The sequence below is a fragment of the Oncorhynchus mykiss genome, chromosome 27 (genome assembly GCF_057628025.1).
Source record: "Oncorhynchus mykiss isolate SJ-2025 chromosome 27, ASM5762802v1, whole genome shotgun sequence".
In the NCBI taxonomy this organism is placed as follows: Eukaryota; Metazoa; Chordata; class Actinopteri; order Salmoniformes; family Salmonidae; genus Oncorhynchus; species Oncorhynchus mykiss.
In genome coordinates, this window is record NC_143048.1 from 38782501 (window position 1) to 38801270 (window position 18770).

Here is an 18770-nt window from a genome sequence, read left to right on the forward strand (position 1 = left end):
TGTAATTGTCATTATTACAAATAAAACATTAAAAAAATTGGCAGATTAATCGGTATCGGCCTTTTTGGTCCTCCAATGATCGGTATCGGTATTGAAAAATCACAATCGGTCGACCTCTAGTCTGTGTTGTGCGTTTACCATCCGTCCTCTGTGCCCAGCCACACAGAGCTCTGGTAAGCCTCCGGGTCAATGCTGAGCAGATCCTCCAGACTGGCTCTAGTGAAGGATCCCCGGGAGGAGCGGCGCATCGCTCTCCCGTCCATGGGGCTCTCGCTGTGGGGTCGACCTCTTCCACCCACCCCTGGCCTGCCTGGAGCTCCATAAGGACTGGCCTCTGGGTAGTCCTGCTCCTCCTCACTACTGGTGGTCTCTGTAGCCATGTCCTTAGAACCAGACCCCTCCTCATCTAGGACAGAGGGACAAAGGCATAGTCGTTACCAGGGCTGGATGAATGGATGGCTTGGGTGTGTGTGTGTGTGTGTGTGTGTGTCTGTACTCACTGCCATAGCTGGATGACACAGTAGAGTGACTGGCTTGGCTCTGCAGAGTGGAGGAGGGGCTAGGAGAATCTTCATCGTCCGTGTCATCACTGTCAAACGGAACTAACTCTGGACCCGCCCCTGAAGGGGGCTCGGTCAGCTGCAGCGACGAATGAGAAATAGAGATGTGTAGCTGCTGCTGGGATGGGGTGGAGTCGACAGCTACACGGGGAGGGGCAGGGAAGGGGTCCACTCCACGTTCCCTAGGAGACACAGGTTGCAGGATGCTGATTGGTTAGAAGTCAGTAACGTTAGCATTACAAGCATTGCAGGACATCAACAGTAAAGACTGATACATGTGTGTTTGTACAATATGCTCTGTGTACCAACCTCCCCTTGAGTCCAGGGACTGATACGTGTGTGTTTGTACACTATGCTCTGTGTACCAACCTCCCCTTGAGTCCAGGGACTGATACATGTGTGTTTGTACAATATGCTCTGTGTACCAACCTCCCCTTGAGTCCAGGGACTGATACATGTGTGTTTGTACACTATGCTCTGTGTACCAACCTCCCCTTGAGTCCAGGGACTGATACGTGTGTGTTTGTACACTATGCTCTGTGTACCAACCTCCCCTTGATTCCAGGGACTGATATGTGTGTGTTTGTACACTATGCTCTGTGTACCAACCTCCCCTTGAGTCCAGGGACTGATATGTGTGTGTTTGTACACTATGCTCTGTGTACCAACCTCCCCTTGAGTCCAGGGACCGCGGCGATGCAGATGATCCTAGCAGAGCAGACAGCTATACAGGCCTCTACAGTAGGCTGGTCTCTGATGTTGAGCAGACACACCTGGCCCACGTAACCATCACTGTTACACACCCACACCTCACTGCTGCTCTCTGGACAACTGTGGCTGGGGGAGGCACAGGAGAACTGGAGAGGGAGGCACAGGGCAGGGTGGAAGGGAAAGGACTATGAATACTTAAGTAGGTGTGTTCTCCATCACAAAACCCTCAGCTTTACCGTAGACAGGCAGAATGGCCAGGTAACCATGTCACATCACCAGGGCAGGCTGGTCCCTCTCACCTGCATCCCACTACGAGTCTTCATAATGGGGATAGCCTTCAGGAACTCTGGGTCCCACTGGTCCTTATTCATTGCTACACACACAGGACAAAGGAAGTGCGAAATGGAGGTTATTAACTTAAGAGTTTGAGCTCAAGAGAAAGACAAGTGAATTATACAATGTTACATAACAAACGTGTTTCCTCGTACCCAGTTGCTTCTTGGCATCTTCGAAGGCCTGTTGGAAGTTACTGCGTGTGTCTGGGGAGCTGAACTCGAAGACGAAGCTGGTTTCTGCCGAGGCAGTGGTCAGCTCCAGCTTGGTGGGCAGGAAGCTCATACTGAAGGCTAGAGACTGTTTCTCTGCAAGCTCCCTGTGGACCGACGTCATCAGGTCCTTTATCACATCATCCAGAGACTGAGGAGAGAGAGGGGAGGGAGGGGGGAGAGGGGAGGGAGGGGGGAGAGGGGAGGGAGGGGGGAGAGGGGAGGGAGGGGGAGAGGGGAGGGAGGGGGAGAGGGGAGGGAGGGATGGGGGAGGGAGAGAGAGAGGGGAGGGGGGAGAGGGGAGGGGAGGGAGGGGGGGTGGAGGGAGGGAGAGAGGGGATGGAGGGGAGGGCAGGTGGGAGGAATGGAGGGGGGAGGGAGGGAGAGAGGGGGAGAGAGAGAGAGGGGAGGGAGAGAGAGGGAAGGGAGGGAGAGGGAGGGAGGGGAGGGCAAGGTGGGAGGGAGGGAGGAGAGGAGGGAAGGGGGAGAGGGCAGGGAGGAGTAGGGAGAGAGGGGAGGGAGGGGGAGAGAAATTAGGTTTGTTAAAGTAGATTTCTCAGAGAGAGAGAGAGAGAGAGAGAGAGAGAGAGAGAGAGAGAGAGAGAGAGAGAGAGGAACTAAATGTAAATGTGTATGAGATTTGCTAGATGTGAGGTGTGTGTGTTACCTGGTGAGGGAAGCTGAGAGTCTCTGATAGTTTGCTGATGTGTCCCAGTGTACTCAGGTCCTCGTCCAGTCGACCAATCATCTTCTGGATGGTCTCTTTGTTGGTTGCCTGGGAGGGGCCTTACATACAGGAAAACAGATGATGACATCTGACCTCTGATACTCACAGGAAACTACAGATCCCATGAGCACTGTGATACAGGAAGAACTACAGTATAATCTCAGACACATATAAACTACACATCCCATGAGCACTGGGATGTAGGAAGAACTACAGTATAATTTCAGGTACATATAAAACTACACATCCCATGAGCACTGGGATGCAGGAAGAACTACAGTATAATCTCAGATACATATAAAACTACACATCCCATGAGCACTGGGATGCAGGAAGAACTACAGAATAATCTCAGATACATATCAAAATAAAAATGTAATTGTCACTGTCACATGCGCCGAATACACCTTACATGCTTACTTACAAGCCTTTAACCAACAATGCAGTTAAGTAAATATTTACAAAATAAACTCAAAAATGTAAATACATGAAGGTAATTTCAGACTATAAACTACAGATCCCATGAACACTGGAATACAGGAAGAACTACAGTATAATTTCAGATACATATAAACTACACATCCCATGAACACTGGAATACAGGAAGAACTACAGCATAATTTCAGATACATATAAACTACACATCCCATGAACACTGGAATACAGGAAGAACTACAGCATAATTTCAGATACATATAAACTACACATCCCATGAGCCCTCAGGAGACTTACTTTTCACAATCTCCACATCCTCTAGGGGAAGTTTCCACAGGAACTTATATTTACTGGAAGTGTCGATCACACTGGCAGCAGAGTACCTGGAAGAGGGGGGGATGGAAAGACGTGAGGACAGAGAGAAAAACAGTTATTTCTGTGTACGATGCAGAAAGCGTAATGTGTTTCAGGCAACACCAGGGGGCAGCAAGACAGTCTCCTTTTATTTAACACAGCAAAAGTATGGGGTGAACCCATAGAGAAGGATAGAGGCCTCTAGTAGCCAAAAATACGTATTAGTATGGGCAGTATTACTATGGGTGAACCAAGGGGCCAGGGTTCCGGTTTCGTCTACTACAGTCTTGCTTCAGTACTGCAGTTTAACTGAAGTCCGGCCCAGGAAGTCAGTTTCCATAGACGGCCCCATAGAGAAGTCCCGATTTGAAAATTCCTTTAGTCATCATTTTTGTGCACAAAACATCCATTCAATTATTCAAATAACTGATGCTGAGGCAGATTTTTTTTTAAATCACAAAGATATTAACACTTTATATTCATCCAATGTCTGTCATGTTTCTGGTTGACGTGATGAGCTGCTCCTGTGCACATTCAGTCTAGTACGCATGTGAAGTTGGGCTGTGGAAACAGAATGTTACCCGGATATAGACGCTCCACATATCGGCGTATACGAATGTGAGTAGATTACGTTGAAAACAAAAGGGCTCTAGTTCTTTTATACCTCAATGTGGGAAACGTAGGGTTTAGGTTAGGGACCTAACATTAACCCATACAGTCTCCACTCATCAAATAGGGATTCCCAGGAGGAATGAGTGGAATGGAAAAATACAAGATGGACTGATCTGTCTGTTGTCATTCTATATTGTGACTCAGAAGCTCAAGCAGCTACATTGCAGGTTTGTGTGTGTGAGTGTGTGTGTGAGGCTCACAGGCTCATGGAGCTGCGTCTCAGGGATCCAGACTTCCTCTTTAGGGTGGTGCAGATGAGCAGATCACTGAAGAGGAAGAGAGAACGGTCCTTCTTACCCCCCACGGTCTTCTGCAGAGTGAGAAAGAGAGAGAGGAGAGAGAGTTGAGTGAGGAGAGAGAGAGAGAGGAGAGAGAGACAGAGGAGAGAGACAAAGAAGAGAGAGGAGAGAGGCAGAGAGAGAGAGGAGAAAGACAGAGAGAGGTGAGTGGAGAGAGAGAGGAGCGAGGAGAGAGACAGAGGAGAGAGAGAGAGAAAAATAGTGAGAGAAAGCGTGAAAGAATGAGAGGGAGAGAGACATCCAATACTTCTTATCTGTTATCTAGATTGATATCTGACAGAGGGCAGTATCAGAGAGATGTCACTCAGTAGAGTATCTATGGTCTCTGCTGTCAGTCTGGAAGACCGTCATAATGTCACACGGTCAATCAATCAGTCTGAGTGTCTCAGTCTCACCGCCTCCATCACCATCTCCTGTCTCAGGAACTTCCTCATTGGGTTGAGGATCTGACCGAGAGAGAGAGATTACAATCATTATTACAGTACTATCAACTTTGAGATAGTGAAAGAAAGCAGTGTGAGTATATATATATATATATATATATTATGTAAGTGTCCTACATCTCTGACGTGTTCTACTCCCTCGATGTGGGCTTCTATCTCCTGCATGACGCGTGTCTCTTTCTCCACCTCCTCCGCAGAGCGACGCCCCTTATTGATCTTCTCAGCCAATCGCTTGATGTCTCTCTGGGCGTCCAATAGCAATGGGTGGTCTGGATGTTCCTCGGGAGTGTGCTTCAACAGATCCTAGAGAACAGGGACACACACATTTGACTACCAAGGAGCTTCATCTGCAGGAGAATATGAATCCAAATACACGTTTACATCTTCATCTTTACACCTTCATCTTCATCTTTACACCTTCATCTGTACACCTTCATCTTTACACCTTCATCTGTACACCTTCATCTTTACATCTTCATCTGTACATCTTCATCTGTACACCTTCATCTGTACACCTTCATCTTCATCTTTACACCTTCATCTGTACACCTTCATCTTTACATCTTCATCTGTACACCTTCATCTTCATCTTTACACCTTCATCTTTACATCTTCATCTTTACACCTTCATCTTTACACCTTCATCTGTACACCTTCATCTTCATCTTTACACCTTCATCTGTACACCTTCATCTTCACACCTTCATCTTCATCTTTACACCTTCATCTGTACACCTTCATCTTTACATCTTCATCTGTACACCTTCATCTTCACACCTTCATCTGTACATCTTCATCTTCATCTTTACACCTTCATCTGTACACCTTCATCTTCACACCTTCATATTCATCTTTACACCTTCATCTTTACATCTTCATCTGTACACCTTCATCTTCATCTTTACACCTTCATCTGTACACCTTCATCTTTACATCTTCATCTGTACACCTTCATCTTCATCTGTACACCTTAATCTTTCATACGTAGGCCTTAAACACTAAACTGGTTGACATTGAGGAAACAGCTAGGTCAGGAGAAGCCTGGGTCTCATCTCAGACTTTAACCCAGTTAGGCAGAGGGGAGGAGACTCACCTTGACCAGTTAGGCAGAGGGGAGGAGACTCACCTTGACCAATTAGGCAGAGGGGAGGAGACTCACCTTGACCAATTAGGCAGAGGGGAGGAGACTCACCTTGACCAATTAGGCAGAGGGGAGGAGACTCACCTTGACCAATTAGGCAGAGGGGAGGAGACTCACCTTGACCAATTAGGCAGAGGGGAGGAGACTCACCTTGACCAACAGCTCATAACGGGGGATCCTCTGGACAGGCTTGATCATCAGATCACCCAGGGCCTGCTTCTCCTTGTTCTCACGCATACTGGTCTGTGGGGGGGAGATAGAGAGGAAGGTGGGAGATAGAAGGAGCGGCAGTAGGGAAGAGAGAAGAGAGACAGAAGAGAAAGAGAGGAGAAAAAGGGAGAGAGAAGAGAGAGAGAGAAGAGAGAGAAGAGAGAGAAGAGAGAGAGAGAAAGGGAGAGAGAGAGAAAGGGAGAGAGAAGAGCGAGAGAAGAGAAGAGCGATAAAGGGAGAGAGAAGAGCGAGAAAGGGAGAGAGAAAGGGAGAGAGAAAGGGAGAGAGAAGATAGAGAAAGGGAGAGAGAAGAGAGAAAGGGAGAGAGAAAGGGAGAGAGCAGAGAGAGAATGGGAGAAAAAGGGAGAGAGAAAGGGAGAGAGAAGAGAGATAAGAGAGAGAAAGGGATAGAGAAGGGGAGAGAAAGGGAGAGAAAGGGAGAGAGAAGAGAGAGAAAGGGAGAGAGAAGAGAGAGAAAGGGAGAGAGAAGAGAGAGAAAGGGAGAGAGAAGAGAGAGAAAGGGAGAGAGAAAGGGAGAGAGAAAGGGAGAGAGAAAGGGAGAGAAAGGGAGAGAAAGGGAGAGAGAAGAGAGAAAGGGAGAGAAGGGAGAGAGAAAGGGAGAGAAAGGGAGAGAGAAAGGGAGAGAGAAGAGAGAGAAAGGGAGAGAGAAGAGAGAGAGAAAGGGAGAGAAGGGAGAGAGAAAGGGAGAGAGAAAGGGAGAACGGGGCAGTTCTAGTCAGACCGACATATACAGTGTGAATAATCTGTCTGGTTTCTCCATAGACACTAGATGGCGGTATGGTTACACATTCTGATCACTCACCCTCCTGTTACATCTGGAGTACTTCTCCTGTCTTATCCGGTGTCCTGTGTGAATTTAAGTATGCTCTCTCTAATTCTCTCTTTCTCTCTCTCGGAGGACCTGAGCCCTAGGACCATGTCTCAGGACTACATGTCCTGATGACTCCTTGTTGTCCCCAGTTCACCTGGCCGTGCTGCTGCTCCAGTTTCAACTGTTCTGCCTGCTGCTATGGAACCCTGACCTGTTCACTGGACGTGCTACCTGTCCCAGACCTGCTGTTTTCAACTCTCTAGAGACAGCAGGAGCGGTAGAGATAGTCTTAATGATCGGCTATGAAAAGCCAACTGACATTTACTCCTGAGGTGCTGACCTGTTGCACCCTCTACAACCACTGTGATTATTATTATTTGACCCTGCTGGTCATTTAAGAACATTTGAACATCTTGGCCATGTTCTGTTATAATCTCCACCCGGCACAGCCAGAAGAGGACTGGCCACCCCACATAGCCTGGTTCCTCTCTAGGTTTCTTCCTAGGTTTTGGCCTTTCTAGGGAGTTTTTCCCTAGCCACCGTGCTTCTACACCTGCATTGCTTGCTGTTTGGGGTTTTAGGCTGGGTTTCTGTACAGCACTTTGAGATATCAGCTGATGTACGAGGGGCTATATAAATAAATTTGATTTGATTTTGACCGAGTCACTGAAGAAGACCTGTGACTTTTAACAGTCATCATCTAGTCTGGTCAAAGGTCAACTATAGAGGGGAGAAAAACAACAGCTGATAGGGTTAGGGTTAACCCTAACCCTACACACAAACTACACACACACTATACATTCGCAAACTATACACACACACACACACACACACACACACACTATACATTCGCAAACTATACACACACACAGACACACAAAGCAGTGGTCTAAGGCACAGCATCTCAGTGCTAGAGGCGTCCCTAAAGACCCTGGTTTGATTCCAGGCTGTATCACAACCGGCCGTGATTGGGAGTCCCATAGGGTACAATTGGCCCAGCGCTGTCCGGGTTTGGCCGGGGTAGGCCATTATTGTAAATAAGAATTTGTTCTTAACTGACTTGCCTAGTTAAATAACGAATTAAAAAAATATGCACACTATACACAAATTACACACACACATACAAATTATACACACACACACATACAAATTACACACACACATACAAATTATACACACACACACATACAAATTATACACACACACACATACAAATTATACACACACATACAAATTATACACACACACACACACACACACACTGAACTAGACACCTAGATATCCACATGTCTTGCGCTCCATGCCTCCGCTCTGTCTGTAACGAGTCATCTGTGATGACTAGTGAGGAACTGCCCCTCCCTAACTTCAGGCTATGCTCACAACCAGACATCCCAACCAGAGTACTTTGTTCTGGCAGCTCTGGTGTCTTGGCCCTCCCACCCCTACGGGAGGGCAGCTCCCGCTCAGCCCAGTCCAAGCTCTTCTCTGTCCTGGCATCCCAATCGTGGAACCAGCTTCCCCCTGAAACTAGGACAGCAGAGTCCCTGTCCATCGTCCGAAAACATCAAACCCCATCTCTTAAAACAGTATCTTAAATAATCCTCTTCACCCCTCTTCACCCCCCTGAAAAAATGTATTAATACAAATACACCTGAACCAGCAATTGCCCCCCTTCTTCTTCTAGCTCTGACTTTGCTGATCGCTACTTACTATAGAGAAAAAATGTACTTACTATGACTGTGACATATGGTTGTCTCACCTAGCTATCTTTAGATAAATTCACTACTGTAAGTCTCTCTGGATAAGAGAGTCTGCTAAATGACTCACTACTGTAAGTCTCTCTGGATAAGAGAGTCTGCTAAATGAGTCACTACTGTAAGTCTCTCTGGATAAGAGAGTCTGCTAAATGACTCACTACTGTAAGTCTCTGGATAAGAGAGTCTGTTAAATGACTAACTACTGTAAGTCTCTCTGGATAAGAGAGTCTGTTAAATGACTCCCTACTGTAAGTCTCTCTGGATAAGAGCGTCTGCTAAATGACTAACTACTGTAAGTCTCTCTGGATAAGAGTGTCTGTTAAATGACTCACTACTGTAAGTCTCTCTGGATAAGAGAGTCTGCTAAATTACTCACTACTGTAAGTCTCTCTGGATAAGAGAGTCTGTTAAATGACTCCCTACTGTAAGTCTCTCTGGATAAGAGTGTCTGTTAAATGACTCAGTACTGTAAGTCTCTCTGGATAAGAGAGTCTGCTAAATGACTCCCTACTGTACGTCTCTCTGGATAAGAGAGTCTGCTAAATGACTCCCTACTGTACGTCTCTCTGGATAAGAGAGTCTGTTAAATGACTCCCTACTGTAAGTCTCTGGATAAGAGAGTCTGCTAAATGACTCCCTACTGTACGTCTCTCTGGATAAGAGTGTCTGCTAAATGACTCCCTACTGTACGTCTCTCTGGATAAGAGTGTCTGCTAAATTACTCACTACTGTAAGTCTCTCTGGATAAGAGCGTCTGCTAAATGACTAACTACTGTACGTCTCTCTGGATAAGAGTGTCTGCTAAATTACTCACTACTGTAAGTCTATCTGGATAAGAGCGTCTGCTAAATGACTAACTACTGTAAGTCTCTCTGGATAAGAGTGTCTGCTAAATGACTCACTACTGTAAGTCTATCTGGATAAGAGCGTCTGCTAAATGACTCACTACTGTAAGTCTCTCTGGATAAGAGTGTCTGCTAAATGACTCACTACTGTAAGTCTATCTGGATAAGAGCGTCTGCTAAATGACTCCAATGTAAATGGTTCACTTCAGTAGAACCTGCCTGTCACACAAAGAGCTGGGTGGGAATGCTCTACCTCAAGCCAAGTGTACACTATACCATTTGGCCCCAATTAAGCTGCCTCAAAGAAGTTTTTGAGATCGCAGACAAAATCCCGATGTCATTGCCTACTTGAGGGTGTGCGGCCGATCCGGTCTTTGGGCGTTTGATTTTATCGGCACAAAATGTGCAATGCTCCTGTAGTGTGAACGTACAACGACAAGTTTTGAGTACGGTGATCAACGACAGCCAATTGGAGCTCGCCAGAGAAGAGGACAGTGAAATGAAGACGTTGTTTCACATCACCCAGAATATAGACTGGAGCAGGACTAATGACTACTACTAGTATGAATATATAGACTAGAACAGGACTAATGACTACTACTAGTATGAATATATAGACTAGAACAACAGGACCAATGACTCTGCTAGGTAAAGTCCCCCCTTATCTCAGCTCGCTGGTCACCATAGCATCTCCCACCTGTAGCACACGCTCCAGCAGGTATATCTCTCTAGTCACCCCCAAAACCAATTCTTTCTTTGGCCGCCTCTCTTTCCAGTTCTCTGCTGCCAATGACTGGAACGAACTACAAAAATCTCTGAAACTGGAAACACTTATCTCCCTCACTAGCTTTAAGCACCAACTGTCAGAGCAGCTCACAGATTACTGCACCTGTACATAGCCCACCTATAATTTAGCCCTATCAACTACCTCCTTCCCAACTGTATTTAATTTATTTATTTATTTTGCTCCTTTGCACCCCATTATTTTTATTTCTACTTTGCACATTCTTCCATTGCAAAACTACCATTCCAGTGTTTTACTTGCTATATTGTATTTACCTTGCCACCAAGGCCTTTTTTTGCCTTTACCTCCCTTCTCACCTCATTTGCTCACATTGTATATAGACTTGTTTATACTTGTATATAGACTTGTTTATACTTGAACTTGTTCTCAACTTGCCTACCTGGTTAAATAAAGGTAAAATAATTTTTTTTTTTTTTAAACTAGTATGAATATATAGACTAGAACAGACTAATGACTACTACTAGTATGAATATATAGACTAGAAGAGGACTAATGACTACTACTAGTATGAATATATAGACTAGAAGAGGACTAATGACTACTACTAGTATTACTAGTATGAATATATAGACTAGAACAGACTAATGACTACTACTAGTATGAATATTTAGACTAGAACAGACTAATGACTACTACTAGTATGAATATATAGACTAGAACAGGACTAATGACTACTACTAGTATGAATATATAGACTAGAACAGGACTAATGACTACTACTAATATGAATATATAGACTAGAACAACAGGACTAATAACTACTACTAGTATAATATATAGACTAGAACAGACTAATGACTACTACTAGTATGAATATATAGACTAGAACAACAGGACTAATAACTACTACTAGTATAATATATAGACTAGAACAGACTAATGACTACTACTCGTATGTGTTTGTACTTGCCTCTAAAAGTGTCAAATCTTTACAGCTCTGAAGTTCACAAGAAATGTTATTCAATTCAAAATGTTGGCTAGATATTTCAACTTTGTATGGCAAGCGTGAACGTCTGACTGAAAATGTTTGAGGCTGCTTTGAGCCACAGCTCATTGTAGCTACGTTCACAATATAATCACATAAGTGGTTTTGAAGAGAGCGTGGTGGCATGGAGAATCCTTATGACCAAGTGAAGATTGTTCTAGTGTGTGACCTACCATCTGCACCACTACGTTGGCAAGACAACAAATCTACAGGAAAGACGTTTGTTTAATGTGAGAGGCTCAGCGTTGTTGGGGTAATTTAAAGTCCTGTAGTGTTCCGCCAGCATCAGAGAATCAGCAATCGAGCAACTCTTTCTCAAGAAAACCTCCTGAGAAAACTGATATTGGACGAGCAGGAGGGACAGGATGTGTGCGCACACACACACACACAAAGTGAAAAACAAACTCACAGAGACACAAACACACACACAGAGACACACACACACACACACACACACACAGACACACACACACACAGAGACACACACACACACTCACAGATAACCAAATACACAAACACAGACACAAACACACACTCACAGACACACAAACTCAGAGACAACTGCACACACACAGAGACACAAATGCACACACACAGAGACACACACAGTAGCTAAAGACAAGTCTGTGCATCACACTCACCTACAAGTGTCATATAGACACACACACTCATATAGACAGTGGACACACACACTCATATAGACAGTAGACATACACACTCACCTCCAGGAACTTGAGGAATGCCGGCTTGGCCTCCTTTGCGATCCTCACTGCGTCTTTGGCGTTCAGAAAGTTTTCGATGTATGCTGAATAAATATTAGCAAGAATCTCTTTGGAGAACTGTGTAGAAGAGAGAAAGACCGAGAGGGGAGAGATAATATTAACAGGCAAAATATACTGTAAAGAACTAGGTTGGGTTTACTCCTAGCAGAACTCGGCTAGGTGAAGTGAACATCGAAGTGAACATCGTGGCAATATTACCCTTTGTCCCTTTAGAGAGACACCGTAGCAACAACATAGACAAAATAGTCTGAATGTATGTAAGATAAAATCATGAAATCCGTCATTTTAAATCTAATTAAGATGATTGGTGCAGTATTTCTCAAGTGAAAAATGTGCAAGAAAACTAGTTGTCTCTTGTTGAAAGACAACAAACATTCCATTGAAGAATCCTGTCCATAGTTCCTACTCCTACTAGCAGTAGTACTGTTGACCAATCACCAACGAAGGGGCGTAGAAAACCCCGTCCAAACCCTAAATCGAACAAAAGGTTATAATATATTCACAAACTGTTGACTGGGAAAAATGTGACAGGCTTTAAGCTGACTCTAAAGGATGGGGAATCCTGCCCGGCAACAAGTGTTTGGTGAGCCTGGCTCTGGCTGGGATTGGTCGATATGATGATACATAGCAAGCCTCCCTTCAGGCTTAAAAACAGGGGATCCTTAGTGGGGAAAAGGGGAGCCTCCGTGGGGAGAGATGATGGAGAGCACAAACACACAGGAAGTGAGCATAACACGCATGCTCCACACACACTGACTCCCTCTGACCGGCCTTTTCTCTACACAATAGAGATGAGTGAGGAGGAGAGAAAGAAATTAGAGGGGAGAGGAAATGGAAATAGAGAGAGAGAGAGAGAGAGAGAGGGAGAGAGAGACAGAGACAGAGACAGAGAGACAGATAAGGGGCATGGTTTAACAGTAACACAGGAATAGGCATTTCAACCCCTCATGAAAAGAGCTGCCCTCTCTCCTCCATCCCTCTCTCCTCCATCTGTAAGGAGTGATATCAGGATGGATAAATCAGGTGCCTTACACCACAGCCAGTGGCACCTTATTATTTGAGGAGGAAGGGCTCATAATAATGTCTGGAACGGAATCAATGGAATGGTATTGAACACATCAATCATATGGTTTCCATGTGTTTGATATCAATCCATTCCAGACATTATTATGAGATGTCCTCCCCTCAGCAGCCTCCTGTGGTCTACACCTAAGCTGTCACCTGTAATACCTCTCCCCATCCTTCCACCCTCCAGTTACACAAGCAGCCACTCTCCCCATCCCTCCAGTTACACAAGCAGCCACTCTCCCCATCCCTCCAGTTACACAAGCAGCCACTCTCCCCATCCCTCCACCCTCCAGTTACACAAGCAGCCACTCTCCCCATCCCTCCAGTTACACAAGCAGCCACTCTCCCCATCCACTTGTCACTCTTTCCCTTCTAATGTGGAAGTCATTATTTTTCATCCTTTTAAAGGCGCAGTGCAGTCAAAAATGTGGTTTTGCTGTGTTTTATTTACATTTCCACACTATGAGGTTGGAATAATACTGTGAAATTCTGACAATGAACTTTTAGTGTAAGAGCTGTTGTAAAAGGCCGTCTGAAATGTCAGCCTGTTTTGGAGGGATGGAGTTTTGGTCTGCCTGGTGACATCCCCAGGTGTTAAATTAGTTAATAGACCAATAAGAAAGAGAGCTAGTTTTCAGTTTCCCCCTCCAACTCACACCAACAATTATTGGTAAGAAGCATTTATTTTCTTAGTTTTTGCCATTCTAATCTAAAACAATCACAGTAAGGTACTTAATTGTTACCCAGCAATGATTTGATATTGAGATAAAAACAGCTGCATTGCACCTTTAAGTGGGGAAGTCTCAAAGAGCATGAGTCTCTCTCCCCTTCATCAATCTGGAATGAACTGCTCAGACATTCAAACATTACATCCACAGCTCCCAATACACCCACTATATTCATAACCCAAATAAACAAACTCTGGAGTCTGGACAGGAAGTAAATAACCACACTCTGGACAGGAAGTAAATAAACATACTCTGGACAGGAAGTAAATAAACACATTCTGGACAGGAAGTAAATTAACATACTCTGGACAGGAAGTAAATAAACACACTCTGGACAGGAAGTAAATAAACATACTCTGGACAGGAAGTAAATAAACACACTCTGGACAGGAAGTAAATTAACATACTCTGGACAGGAAGTAAATAAACACACTCTGGACAGGAAGTAAATAAACATACTCTGGACAGGAAGTAAATAAACACACTCTGGACAGGAAGTAAATAAACACATTCTGGAGTCTGGACAGGAAGTAAATAAACACACTCTGGAGTCTGGACAGGAAGTAAATAAAAACACTCTGGACAGGAAGTAAATAAAAACACTCTGGAGTCTGGACAGGAAGTAAATAAACACACTCTGGACAGGAAGTAAATAAACACACTCTGGAGTCTGGACAGGAAGTAAATAAACACACTCTGGAGTCTGGACAGGAAGTAAATAAGATGGCGGTCTAGAAACACAAGATTACCCCAACTGGCAGGCCAACTCTTTTGCACAACCTCCCTGGCTCCATAGTATCGAGTATTTACAGTATATCCCTCTTTTATCCTCACTCTAGTCTAAAATATAGTAATAATATATGCTGTTTAGCACATGCTTTTATCCAAATCTACTTAGTCACGCGTGCATACTTTATACGTATGGGTGGTCCCATGAATCCAACCCACTATCCTGGGGTTACAAGCTCCACGCTCTACCAACTATACATGTTACTGTCGGCTGTCTGTCAAAGGAGCGAGCTGGACTGCATAGACGGCACAGAGGTTCTGCATGTGTTAGTGCACGGTGTCAGGCCAGTTCAAGGCTATTGAGACAGATGTGTGTTTACAGGTTATCATTACAAGGGGCTGAACTGTAGAGGGGGAGAAGGGCTGAGGGTTGACAGGGGTAAGAGAGAGCGGGGTGAAGGGGGTGAGAGAGAAGGGTGAGGGGGTAGGAGAGAGGAGTTAGGGGGTGAGAGAGAAGGGTGAGGGGGTAAGAGAGAGGAGTTAGGGGGTGAGAGAGAAGGGTGAGGGGGTAAGAGAGAGGAGTTAGGGGGTGAGAGAGGGGTGAGGGGAAAGCGGTGAGTGGAGGTTGAGGGACATGACATCTGTGTGTAAACTGACATGTCAGACACACACACACACACACACACACACACACACACACACACACACACACACACACACACACACACACACCGAGAGTTGACCTCGCTGTAGCAGAAATGTCTAGCTCAAAGGAAGTTCAGACAGGTCAAGGGATTAGTACTCGCTACATTCCACTAGAATGGGCTAACACTGCAACATATTCTAACTGCATTCCACTAGCATGGGCTAACAATGCTACAAATTCAAACTGCATTCCACTAGCATGGGCTAACAATGCTACAAATTCAAACTGCATTCCACTAGCATGGGCTAACAATGCTACAAATTCAAACTGCATTCCACTAGCATGGGCTAACAATGCTACAAATTCAATCTGCATTCCACTAGCATAGGCTAACAATGCTACAAATTCAATCTGCATTCCACTAGCATGGGCTAACAATGCTACAAATTCAATCTGCATTCCACTAGCATGGGCTAACAATGCTACAAATTCAATCTGCATTCCACTAGCATGGGCTAACAATACTACAAATTCAATCTGCATTCCACTAGCATGGGCTAACAATGCTACAAATTCAATCTGCATTCCACTAGCATAGGCTAACAATACTACAAATTCAATCTGCATTCCACTAGCATGGGCTAACAATACTACAAATTCAATCTGCATTCCACTAGCATGGGCTAACAATGCTACAAATTCAATCTGCATTCCACTAGCATAGGCTAGCGATGCTACACCGGTTAGGATAAGTCTCTCTGCCCCCAGAGGGAGCGACTGAGGCCTATGTTCTTTGGCCGTGGAGGTGTGTGTGTGTGGGGAGGTGTTTGTGTGTTTAGCCTGGGAGATGTGTGTGTTGTGGTGAACCAGAGGGCTACCAGCAGAGGGGTAACACGGACCAGGAGAGGAGACGGGGGGTTAACATGGACCAGGAGAGGAGACGGGGGGGTTAACATGGACCAGGAGAGGAGACGGGGGGTTAACACAGACCAGGAGAGGAGACGGGGGATTAACACGGACCAGGAGAGGAGACGGGGGATTAACACAGACCAGGAGAGGACACGGGGGGTTAACATGAACCAGGAGAGGAGACGGGGTTAACATGAACCAGGAGAGGAGACGGGGGTTAACATGAACCAGGAGAGGAGACGGGGGTTAACACAGACCAGGAGAGGAGACGGGGGGTTAACATGGACCAGGAGAGGAGACGGGGGGTTAACACGGACCAGGAGAGGACACGGGGGGTTAACATGAACCAGGAGAGGAGACGGGGGGTTAACACAGACCAGGAGAGGAGACGGGGGTTAACATGAACCAGGAGAGGAGACGGGGGATTAACACGGACCAGGAGAGGACACGGGGGATTAACACAGACCAGCAGAGGAGACGGGGGGTTAACACAGACCAGGAGAGGACACGGGGGATTAACACGGACCAGGAGAGGAGACGGGGGGTTAACACGGACCAGGAGAGGAGACGGGGGGTTAACACAGACCAGGAGAGGAGACGGGGGTTAACATGAACCAGGAGAGGAGACGGGGGATTAACACGGACCAGGAGAGGAGACGGGGGGTTAACACGGACCAGGAGAGGAGACGGGGGGTTAACACAGACCAGGAGAGGAGACGGGGGGTTAACACAGACCAGGAGAGGAGACGGGGGTTAACATGAACCAGGAGAGGAGACGGGGGATTAACACGGACCAGGAGAGGACACGGGGGATTAACACAGACCAGGAGAGGAGACGGGGGGTTAACACAGACCAGGAGAGGAGACGGGGGATTAACACAGACCAGGAGAGGAGACGGGGGGTTAACATGAACCAGGAGAGAAGATGGGGGGTTAACATGAACCAGGAGAGGAGACGGGGGGTTAACATGGACTGTGAATGTACAGGAGGTAAGGTCAGGGGTAAGTCACTGTACCTTATTATTTAGGGGTGAAGTGTTTGTATGTGTATATGTATGTATGTGTCTCTCTCGGAGGAACACTACATGACCAAAAAGGTAGAACATTTATGATATGACATTCTGTGATTGTCATCAGTCCTACACTGGTAGCCTGTACTGAGGTGTCCCCTGATGTCTGGTGTGTCTCCGGAATCGGACAGTCATCTCCGCCTTCCGCAAAATGTAAGTGTTGTCTTCATCAATATGTAGCGTATACCACACGGTTCCACATCAATATGTAGCGTATACCACACGGTTCCACATCAACATGTAGCGTATACCACACGGTTCCACATCAATATGGAGCGTATACCACACGGTTCCACATCAATATGGAGCGTATACCACACGGTTCCACATCAACATGTAGCGTATACCACACGGTTCCACATCAATATGTAGCGTATACCACACGGTTCCACATCAACATGTAGCGTATACCACACGGTTCCACATCAATATGTAGCGTATACCACACGGTTCCACATCAATATGTAGCGTATACCACACAGTTCCACATCAACATGTAGCGTATACCACACGGTTCCACATCAACATGTAGCGTATACCACACGGTTCCACATCAACATGTAGAGTATACCACACGGTTCCACATCAACATGTAGCGTATACCACACGGTTCCACATCAATATGGAGCGTATACCACGGTTCCACATCAACATGTAGCGTATACCACACGGTTCCACATCAACATGTAGCGTATACCACACGGTTCCACATCAACATGTAGCGTATACCACACGGTTCCACATCAACATGTAGCGTATACCACACGGTTCCACATCAACATGTAGCGTATACCACACGGTTCCACATCAACATGTAGCGTATACCACACGGTTCCACATCAACATGTAGCGTATACCACACGGTTCCACAACAATTGATTCTTCATGTGGCTGACATACAGGCATGGTAAATTATGGTGTATTGTAGTTTTCTTGACATTTTGTTTTAATTATTATAATTTACCTGTACTGGACCACATCGACTTGCCTGTGGTTTTTCCATTGTCCATGGTTTACAGTGATTGGATGGAGTGAGGTACTTACCGATTGGATAAGCAGCTGACCCACTGTCTGTTTGTCGTGCCATTGGCTGATGCAGCCGGTGACCTGTTCCAGGAAGTGCTCATGGTGCTCCAGGATCTCTGGGATCTGATAGAACATCTCATCCACCAATGAGGGATCAACTAGTGATCCACTGTCTGGCTGCTTCAGAGGCCGCATATAGCCCTACACACAGAGAGGGGGAGAGAGAGAGAGGGAGAGGTAGAGGGGGAGAGAGAGAGAGGGAGGTAGAGGGAGAGAGAGAGAGGTAGAGGGGGAGAGATAGAGAGGGAGGTAGAGAGAGAGGTAAAGAGGGAGAGATAGAGAGGGAGGTAGAGGGGGAGAGATAGAGAGGGAGGTAGAGGGGGAGAGATAGAGAGGGAGGTAGAGGGGGAGAGATAGAGAGGGAGGTAGAGGGGGAGAGAGAGAGAGAGGGAGGTAGAGGGGGAGAGATGAGAGGGAGGTAGAGAGAGAGG

At 45.9% G+C, this 18770-nt stretch overlaps 1 protein-coding gene across 2 annotated transcripts in view; it reads right to left on the reverse strand.

Moving 5' to 3' along the window:
* LOC110508016 (rho guanine nucleotide exchange factor 17) overlaps positions 1–18770 on the reverse strand; it is a 106119-nt gene that overhangs the window by 7751 nt on the left and 79598 nt on the right. For both annotated transcript variants that reach the window (XM_036964958.2, XM_090223988.1), the window contains exons 3-15: positions 18298–18480; positions 12044–12160; positions 6038–6130; positions 4864–5049; positions 4699–4749; positions 4205–4314; positions 3276–3361; positions 2484–2602; positions 1760–1967; positions 1571–1644; positions 1230–1417; positions 501–742; positions 139–406 (exon numbers count right to left, since the gene is read on the reverse strand). In XM_036964958.2, the coding sequence (XP_036820853.2) occupies positions 139–406; positions 501–742; positions 1230–1417; positions 1571–1644; positions 1760–1967; positions 2484–2602; positions 3276–3361; positions 4205–4314; positions 4699–4749; positions 4864–5049; positions 6038–6130; positions 12044–12160; positions 18298–18480 (1925 nt within the window). The remainder of the gene's footprint in view (positions 1–138; positions 407–500; positions 743–1229; positions 1418–1570; positions 1645–1759; positions 1968–2483; positions 2603–3275; positions 3362–4204; positions 4315–4698; positions 4750–4863; positions 5050–6037; positions 6131–12043; positions 12161–18297; positions 18481–18770) is intronic.